This window comes from Hevea brasiliensis, chromosome 7 (genome assembly GCF_030052815.1).
Source record: "Hevea brasiliensis isolate MT/VB/25A 57/8 chromosome 7, ASM3005281v1, whole genome shotgun sequence".
NCBI classification, from domain to species: Eukaryota; Viridiplantae; Streptophyta; class Magnoliopsida; order Malpighiales; family Euphorbiaceae; genus Hevea; species Hevea brasiliensis.
In genome coordinates, this window is record NC_079499.1 from 561,925 (window position 1) to 572,785 (window position 10,861).

General features: G+C 30.4%; 1 protein-coding gene across 1 annotated transcript; it reads left to right on the plus strand.

Moving 5' to 3' along the window:
• Window positions 1–5,334: 5,334 nt before the first annotated feature.
• Window positions 5,335–10,046, plus strand: LOC131181446 (probable E3 ubiquitin-protein ligase ARI8). The gene is made up of 8 exons (XM_058149532.1): window positions 5,335–5,474; window positions 5,867–5,957; window positions 6,066–6,155; window positions 7,767–7,814; window positions 8,709–8,780; window positions 8,901–9,000; window positions 9,076–9,202; window positions 9,728–10,046. The coding sequence occupies exons 1-8, from the start codon at window positions 5,338–5,340 to the stop codon at window positions 9,999–10,001; spliced, it is 939 nt and encodes a 312-aa protein (XP_058005515.1). The 5' UTR covers window positions 5,335–5,337; the 3' UTR covers window positions 10,002–10,046.
• The last annotated feature ends 815 nt before the right edge of the window (window positions 10,047–10,861 follow it).

Here is a 10,861-nt window from a genome sequence, read left to right on the forward strand (position 1 = left end):
AGCACATCATATTCAAAATTCAGTATTTATGCATTCAACAATGAAGAGAAACTGCAAAAGTCCAACTAAAGCTAGATACCAGTATCAAAACTTGGTAAGGCTAAGTCAGTGTTCAAACTTGGTGGTGACATAATTCTTTAGACCCATATAAATTGATGAATATAAGGATGAAAATAGAATTAACATTGAAGATAAACGGGGAAAAAGTTGGATCATGCTTGAGCTAAAAAATTCACAACTAACAAGTGGCCAGTAAATAAATTATCAATTAAAAAAAAGGTACAATTTTCATGTAAAGAAAAGTCATCAGCTGAGATGGTTAAAAATTCATCATGTGATCAAAACTACCAAGGAAGAGAAAGATGAGAAAAAAGAAAATCTAAAGAATTGACTAAGACACTGTTTGGCATTAAGATTCCGAGTTAAAAAAAGCATTTTGCAGAAAAAGTTAGTTTAATTTTTTTTTTGTTTTTTAAATAAAAATTTGTATTACAAGCTAAAGAGATAAAATGTCAAGCAATGCAAGCCCAGCTATGAAAGGGTGAACCTCTTCCATGAAAATCAACTCATCAAGGATAAAGCAAATTTGGCAATGGAATCAGTTATCACATTAGCAGCTTGAACTATGCGAGCAAATTGAAAAACATCGAGGGACTGAGCCTCATAAAACACCATCTGCACCCTGGAATCATAGTAGGAAGAGAAAAAAATAATTAAAGAGATACCAAGGGAAAAAAAAAATACCTTAAATATGTTAATGAAAAGCTATTAAAATTATTTTTTTATTAATTTAATTTATTTTAATAAATAAAATAAGCAAGTAATCCTTGTATTATATTTTTTTCTAAATACATTTAAAATAGACTTTTTTTAAAAAAAAAATAGATTTTATTCTAAAAAAAAAAAAAATTAGATTTCAAACATCATGATATATAATCACTTTACTGTAGTTGGATTTGAATTCTAAATCAAATTATCTAATTCAGAATAAAAATCAATAATATTTAGATTAATTAAAAGTAAACTTTGAATTGAATCAAATAGATCAATTGATTCAGTTGAATTAAAATAAATTTTTTATGTAAAAAATTTTAACAAGCAATTTATTAAAATCAAATAAAAAATAAAGATCAAATTGAAACGAAAACTGAAATGAATAATTCATAATAATCTCAATTAAACCCTAATCTTATTAAATTTGAAATTAATGTTTTCCAATCAAAAGTTAGTCTAAATCCAACCACTAGTTATATTTACACAATACATGATGGAGAAACAGAAATATAGTAGCTCATTAGAGACTCAATATATAATATATACATGGTAAAGTTAACATGTTTTTTTCTTGAGTTCATGATAACGACAAATGTCAAATCAACCTTTTAATTCTCATCCACATGCCAATTTAAATTACAAGGTATAAATTCAGGATCAATGTGCAATTAATCTGATATTAAAACTTAATTATTGTTATGCCATCCATTTCCTCGCATAATATTATTCATCAGCTTCAGAAATCCATAACATGGCCTTCTTTTTCATTACAAATTTGGTGCAGATTTTCATAATCTTTTTCACCACATGCAATGCTTCCAGGCATGTTCCATCTTCTTCAACATTCCCTGCCATTCTCGTCTTCGGTGATTCAACAGTCGACCTTGTTCTTTTCATGTTGCTAGGTAACTACTGTCTGCACGCATAAAAAGAACATAAAACAGCATGAAAAAAAAAGCATAAAATAAAGTGAAGATGAGCTTGGATCTAGAGTACCAATGCATAACGGGATCAACGACATCTTGATGCAAAGCATCTGAAAGCCATAGTTTGGCAAGATGTTGAGGAGAAGAGAATTGTCTGTGAAACTGTTCAACAACCCAAATAGTAGCTTCAGCTTTAGCAGGATCAATAATATCTTCCAATGGCTTGTTTTCCTCGTTTGAGCCAATTCTTGATTCATCCCACTCTCTCAAAAGCTTGTGTGTGAGATAATGCAATGGCTGTTCATGCTTTTGCTTAATGGACTTGGCTAATCCTTGCCAGCTGATGAAGGATATTTCTTGCACCGTACCACTTGCTGGAATTGGAATCTCTTTCATGCGTTGCTGATATTTTTCTGCCTTTCTTGCTATCACTATTTCTGCATTGTTACAAGCTTTTACCAAAAAAAAAAATCATGATAAAAATTTTCTTAACAAATATGCTAAGATATGTATATATATAATTTAAAATTGCCGTTAGACAAAATATTAATAGAATGAATTATGTCTAAAAAAATATGTGGAATCAGTGGGACCAGAATATTTTCAGGGTAAATTTAAAAATTTAATGAGGCAAATCTAAAATGTTAGTGGGGCAAAATATTATTAAAATGAAATATCTATATCTAAGAGTACAGTGAGGTGAGATTATTTTGGAGCTAATTAATTTAAAAATTCATAAAAGCAAATTTAAAATATTAGTAGGGTAAAACAGTATTAAAATCATATATTTAAAGAAATAAGTAAGATCAATATGAGTGAATTGGGACCATTTTTTTGATTTGTGGATTCATTGATGCTGAATATTTCTGTTGATTTGTTTAAGTGAATTGGGAGCATATCTTAAAATTCCCTCTTTCTAGTTTTAATTCAATTCCTATTCAATTTAATTCGATTTTCATTTAATTCAATTTCATTTTCAAAACCACATTCATCATGATCATATCAAATGTTGGATTATATATATATATATATATATATCTTCACAATCACCACACTTGATATAAATTTGTAATGATCAATTTTTACTCTAGAAATAACATGCACAATTAAAAAAAAAAAAATCTCACTTACTTCCATTCCTATTAAAAAATTATTTTAAACTTAAATTTTATGAAAAAAGGAAAAAATTTTCCAGTATATTAAGAAAGGTAAATATTTTTTTAATGTTAAGCATACATGGACATTTTATCATTTAATTATGTAAAATTTACAAAATATTAATTAATGCAAATAAAAAAAAAGATATCAAGTGAAAATTGATATATTGATACCTGATTTGTCCTCCAATGCTTTCATGTCCTCTTGATTTTCCTCATCAATAATAATCCCCTTCTTATTTCTCTTATTTTTGCATCTTTCCTCTCCGATATAAATTCCTCTGCTATTTCTTTTTCGACTCTGAACATTGAAGTATCCACATAGATCATCAGACTCTGTTTCTGAATCTATTAAATAAAGATGATTATTGTGTAAAGGAACACATCTCCTCAACATTTTCAAAGGATTGAAGTTATATGATCATCAAACTGATCAATATAGCATTCTTTTTGAAGGCTTATAATCACCAACAAGATAAAAGGGGTAAGTGAGGTCCACCTCTTCTGCATGTTCTACAAATGTTCATTATAATTATTAGCATTATTTATTTTCCATTTATTTTTTTAAAGACTTTACTCTATTCCTTATGGATTTTCCAAGTTTAGGATCCTTCACCTTACAATAAGTAAGGTCAGCTATTATTTTCCAGTCCTTAATTACTACGTAATCTAAAGTAATATTCTATTAATCGCTTGGATAATGATCGTGAGTTATACAGTAAAAGATAATTTTTTTTTTATCGATAATATATATATATATATTATTTTTAACTGCATAATTTCAATAATAATATTAAAAAAAAATCTAAAAATGGTGTATTGGCATCATCATGAGTAAAGACATTGATACAATGTGCATATAAAGAGATGGGCAACCATGGTAACCTAATAACCTTACTTAATACATTATTTTTTAAATAAATTAATGGTAATAATTTTAACGTTTCCTTTTTTATATATTATTATTATTATTAATTCTCAATCACATATTATCATTAAATTTGAATAAGATTATTAAGAAAAAATATATATATATATATATATATAAATTTATTTAATCTCTATTTATCCAAAATATAAATATATAAATTTCACTTAATTTGAATATATAATAAATTAAATTTTATTACATATAAATGTGTTTATTATAACCTCTCCCATAAATATATATTTTGAAAATTATTAATAAAAATTACAGATGATTCACAACTTGAATGCATCGAAATTATATTCTTATATTATTTTACACTAAAACTTCAAAGTTTTAATTAATTTACAGATTAATTTAATTTTGAAGTTAAATAACATCATCATATTTTTAAGTCATCTTGGTTGTGGAAGAGATGAATTCGTGATTGCCATGAACGCTTTTATATGTGGGGACTTGGTAAGAACATTGTTTACTGTTCTGTTTTGAGTGCTGAGTTATGAACAAAAGATTTAAGCTGGCGTGGAGTAGAGGTTTTCCACAAGTTCGGGTTCAACGCCTATCATTTAAAAAAAAAAAAAACTTATCGAAATTTGATATATTATAAATTAAAGACTTAAATATATTTATATGAATTTACCGCATATAAATCTCATTGTCGTGGGCTCATCATTGATCTAATTTAGATAAGAATTTCTTCATTTTAAAATAGTGCAACTTATTTTAAATCCATCCTTTTAATAGTTAGCTTAAAATCAATTCATTAATTTTTCACTTAAAACTTAATTTCATCTCTATATTTATTAAAGAAATTCAATTTAGTTATTTTAAACTTTTTATTTAAATTATTTTAAAAGCTTCAGTTTAAATTTTATATAAAAATAAAAAAATCAAAAAATTAAACTTTTTTTATTTTTTAGACTTAAATCAAGGAATTAATAAATTTAGCTTAAAAATAAAAAATTAAATTTCTTAATTTTTTATTTAAATCAAAAAATTTAGGTCATAAATTTTAATTTTTAAGCTAAATTGAGATTCAATTTAAATTTTTGAGATGATTTAGGAAATAAATTTAAATTAGGCTAAATTAAATTCCTCCTATAAATACAGTGACAAAATTAAACATTTTGGCATCAATTTTATGCTCAATGAGAGAAGCGAATAATAATAATAATAATAATAATAATAATAATAATAATAATAATAATATTGAAGTTCTGGATAAGAAAAATGCTTTTCAAAAAATATTATTTTAAATATTATTAAAAAAATAAGTGAAAAAGACATCACTAATTTTAATTTTATAAGCTTTTTGTTTTTAATATTCATGATTGCAAAATTTTTCTGTAAATATAAGTTCATTTTATAAAGTAGTGATTTATTATCTACTATTATAAATATATGCACACGCGTGTTGTGTGCCTGCACTCATGCATGTGTGCTTGCAAGTGCATGTTCATAAATGGGTGCTCTTGTGTATTTGTGTGGGTGCTCTTAATCAGTAGGTTTTTAACTGAGTTCTGAAATATGCTTCGATATTATTGATGCTTGAATGTTGAATAATATGTGTGTTGATTTCAGGATACTGGCTAATTCCAAACCTTGTCCAAAGGGCAAGCGGCCAATTGAGAAAAACCAAGGCTGTATGCATATTACATGCACACCGCCTTGTAAATTTGAGTTTTGCTGGTAAGCTCATAAACATGCTCTCTCTCTCTCTCTCTCTCGGAACTTTCATCCTTTATTATTCTGCTCAGGAACACTGGAACTTTATGGAATCAGACGTTTTTATTGAGTTCTTGAACATCATGCAAGAGTGATTTAAAATTTCATTCTCCTGTTTAAGTTATATGAATTTGTTGTCTCTAGCAAGTGACAATTACAGATTTTGTTCTGCTGTACATCTTTGCAGTAACAATGCCTGGTCAATGAAAGTTCTCCATTTATGAACCATGTTATGAATGAGAGTTTTTCAAAACTTCCTGTGCACATTATTTCTTCTCTTTCATTCTTGAAAGAAGATGTTTTCCTTTTTAACAAAGTTGTTCACTTCCATATTCATGTGGTTATCTATGTTGCAGGCTTTGCCTTGGTGCATGGTCTGATCATGGAGAGAGGACTGGTGGCTTTTATGCATGTAATCGTTATGAGACAGCAAAGCAAGAGGGAGTGGTATATTATATAGTTTAATTTTTTGATCTAGACATCTGCACATATCTTCATATGCTTGTTTGGTATATGGTTATCTTGTGTCACCAAGATTATTTGCTCTGCTTACAGTATGATGATGCTGAGAAGCGAAGAGAAATGGCCAAAAACTCTCTGGAGAGATATACACATTATTATGAACGATGGGCAACCAACCAATCAGTAAGTGGTCATAATACTGATACGATGTTAGATGAATTAGACTACTTATGATATATTACCTCTTTTTTTTCTCTGTAATTGTTATAAAGACCAAAATTTACTTAATTCGTTCGTTGACTTCATGATGTTAGCAGTCTTTCGGGGAAGTGCTATATAGACTTTTTTTTTTTTTTAAATTTAATTTGGAATCATATTTTGGCAGTCTTGGATATGAGTTTTTAGGTCCAAATTTGGACTTGAGGAGTGGAAAACAAAGGTATTTTGTATTGGCATGGAAAGTTTTGGGTTTAGAAATTTAGTCTCTTTAATTAGGTTGGTAATTTTTCCCCATCCTAATGGATACCACCTTACCCAACCCTAGTTTGGCAGATAAAGACCACCTATATATATAGGAAAAGTTGACATACCTTCATTTTATGTAAATATAAAGTATAGTATTTATAATATTAAAAAATAAATAATGTTTTCCACCCCCAAAATTAAGATGAGCAGGTTATGCTGAATGCCCCATTCCAAACCCTTTGCTGTCGCTATTCAAGGTTTAATGCAATTGTAATAATCAACCATGCTTACTGTAAAACTGCTCAGAAAATTTTGCCTGGAGTACTGTTTCCCCAAATACATGTTCATATGTTATGCACGCAAGCAAGCAACAAACAAATCACATACTTTTTTAATAGGATATCTTGAATTTTAACACAAACAATTTCTTGAATAACATCTTACTTTAGTTGACCAGTTGAGTGGCTATTCTGATCTGGTATTCAACTCCAAAATTTTGTCTCTGGCTTATACAGCCATGGATTGAAATTGCAGTTATGGTCATTTTATGGTGTTGTGGCCAAAGTATAATGGCTGCAGCTGGTGGTGCTATTGTAAGAAATTTCCTAAAAATAGCTTGAAAACAAAGGGAATATTTAAATATTGTGTAATGGTTGTAACTGACCGTTTCACCTGTGATCCTTAAATATCTGTCAGAGAACATCATGCAACATAATTGTAGGACAAAAGTGGATATACAACTGCCATTATGTTTTCTATTGGCTGTTATTTGAAATCAAGTGTAGCACACAAGGAAAAGCTCATTGAGATTTGGAGTAGATAAGTTATGGGTTGTAATTTTTTTGGAAAATACAGTTGACTGTTTTGCACTGTAATGTGAAGAATCTTAGAAAAGGCATCATTTTCAAGGGGGCAAATCAAACCCATTATGTAGAATTTTAGAAAGAAGAGGAAAATGCTAAGATTGCTCCATTTGTAAGTGAGGACTGTTTTCTTCAAGATTAGTTGTTGTATTAAATGAAGAAATTAAGGTTTAATATTTGATTCAAAGACATGGAAGTACATTGGGATTTGTTTCTCATGTATGCATTGTAACTTGTATTTTATTTCCCTGGATTTGCTTAATCGATAATTCTTGATTTTGGCAGTAATCAGTTTAGGACGCATACATCTTTCTTTGCTTTCTTTTGAAATAATATGTTTATTCTTTCAAAATATTTTTATGATCATTTATGGAATACTAAATTCCTTGTCATGCATCACATGTTAAATGTTCTGTATTGTTAATAGTTTTAAATTTGATCCTGAGCTTTTCCTTTCTTACTGCAGTCTAGGCAAAAGGCACTGGCAGACCTACAGCAAATGCAAACTGTACATGTAAGTTGGACTTCTGACCATTAGGTGTTTCTTATGATTTGATAGTTGGTTCTCGTGGTTCATTTATTTTTATGTTCAAAAACAATATTAGAAGATTATTTTGTCCTTTTAGAAGGGTGCCAAAAAAAAAAAACCAACACTATAAATCAATGTTTGTGCCTGGCTCATTTGAAACTCACCCCTGCTCTAATTGACAAAAAAGGGCAGGCAGGCCCAGGTGGGGGGGAGTGTGGAGTCTGATTCTCATTCTGTTTACTAATAGGATTAATCTGCAATCCTACTCATTTCAATTCTGTAGTATTCCATACTGGGAACACGAATTTGTATTGGATAAATTTGAGTTTATATGCCGCAAATTACACCTCGTCCAGATATAAATCGAGGAAGGTGCTGAACTGAAAGGATAATGTACTCAATTATTTATCCAGTACCCACTTGGTGCCGATTGGTTGAGCTCAAGGAATAAGTTGAGCAAATTGTTCCTACTAGTTTTATAAATAAGGGTGCAATAGGTTAAAAATAAAAGATTAGGGGTACATTAGGTTAAAATAAAAGTTAAGGGTGCAATAGACTTTTCGAAATTGATTCAGGGTTAAATTTATGTATCAGGCCTAAAATTTAATAATTTAAGAACCACTGGTTACACCCTAATCCTTTATTGCCTGCTGAATGAAAACCTTATGTGAAATTCTTGTGCTGCTTTTACCAATTCAAAATTGATCTTTGTACTTTTTAGTTTTGAACTAGTTAATAATAATAATAATAATAATTCTGAATTGAAATTGTGCCTTTTGTGGATTTAAGTTATGTTCTCCGAGGACATCTGCCTTATCCAAAGTAGGTTTTAATTTGGTTTTGTAACTTACTGAGAGTGATGATCCTGTGTTTTTGTAGCTTGAGAAGCTAAGTGACATACAATGTCAACCTGAGTCACAGCTAAAGTTCATTACCGAGGCCTGGCTACAGGTATGCTAGTGTTATTTTACAGCTAGATTTATATTGCTTTCTTATGATATATATTTTATAAAATACCACACTAACACATGATTGTTTATTGCTTTTCTCATCATCTTTACTTTTTTCCAGATAGTTGAATGCAGGCGAGTTTTGAAATGGACTTATGCCTATGGATATTATTTACCTGAGCATGAACATGGGAAGAGACAGTTCTTTGAGTATTTGCAAGGTAGGTCATCTCTTTTTTTTGAAGCAGATGTTTTATCCTTCTTGTGGTGTTCTGATCACAGATTCTATTACACAGGAGAAGCTGAGTCTGGGTTGGAACGTCTTCATCAATGTGCTGAGAAGGAGCTCCAGGTTTATCTAAATTCAGAGGGCCCATCAAAGGATTTTAATGAGTTCCGTACCAAACTTGCTGGGTTGACCAGGTGATTCTGAGACTATTACTAGAATTACGTTTTTTCTCTTATTCTTCTCCCCACCCTCCTGTCTTGTTATTCAACCTGAGTTGGAAGGCTCACTCAGTTAGAAGTAGTATTGCTATCAATCTGTTCTCTCCAGTGAATACAAAACCGAATGTTGTGTTAGATATGTTGTATCATTTGCATGATTATATGTGCTGAATTTAGCTTTGCATGGTTCTTAGACTGGCAGCAATGCAATTGTTTTGCTTGAGCATTGCATGGCATGCCTGTGAAACTAACTTGACTGTACAGAAAGGAGTAAATAGACTTGGAGATCGACAATTTTCTATGCTGTAGAATTCCGCTGATTAGATGCTTTTTTGAGACTTAAATAGAAAGAGGAATGTTGGAGAGACCACTAATCAATAACTCAACTGAGTTTATATTTTATATTATATGTATTTGCTGTTGTACTTTGCAGTTCATAGCTTTACCTATTTACCTTTTCCACCTGCTTAATTTTTCAATAACTTGGTTGAATGACGACAGTGTCACTCGGAACTATTTCGAGAATTTAGTACGAGCTTTGGAGAATGGTTTATCAGATGTGGACTCTCATGGTGCATGCAGCAGGACAACAAACTCAAAGAGCTTGGGAGGTGGAAGCAGCAGGGGGAGAAGTGGGAGAGGCAAGGGTTCAACATCCAGATCAAGTGGCCCTAGCAGAAACATTGATGATTCAGGCCACTGGTCATGTGAACATTGTACGTATGCAAATATCAGGTCGGCTACCATTTGTGCGATCTGCCAACAATGTCGTTAAATTTCATTTTCTTCACCAACAGGCCGCCCAGATGGGAATTATCCGTTTTGCCTCTTTGGCTGTCCAATTGTTTTGGGGAAACACCTTTTAGATCATTGCTGGAGAGTGAAGAATAATGCTCCAATAATTTCTCTGCTTTAAGACCTGGAGAGCAATGATGGAGAATGGAAATAGGGAAGGTAGAAACTTCACCTGTTTGACTTGTTTCTGAAATCAGCTGTAAATAGTTGCTGCCATTTATGATGATCTTTAACTTCTACTAGTTATCTTATATCAGGACCCATGCAAATGTATTCATCTGTAATCTTTACTATCATTTATTTATGTTGTTACTAATAGATGTATAAAGCACTTGAAGTTTTCAAGTGTTTTTGTAGGAGTGATAACCACTTGGGGTCAATAGGTTGCAAATAAATATGTTGTACCATTTGTTTTTGCTGGATGAATTGCTTTTACCGTTAAAATTCTTTTAGTATCAAAATGGAGATTATAATGTGATGATATTATGGTTGGGAGATGGAAAGTGTTTTTGCTGTTGAGAAATTCAATTGGAAAATAACATATTAAATTAATTTTACAGTTCTCAAAAGTGATGCTTAACAGACTTTAAAAGTATCAGAAAAGTGACTGGTTCACGTCTTTAGAAATTTTGCTCCATTAAGGAGTCGCAGTATCCATTTCTGCAGGTCTGTCATGGATCGGACAGGTTATATGTATTGAGTAGGGAGTAATAACCAAGAAAATGGACGAAGGAATTTATTTATTTATTTTGATGAAAGATGCGGGAATTAGTTTAATAAGAAAAATTTATCAAAATTGACCACATCAAAGAAAACAATTCAAAATAATTCGTGAATCCA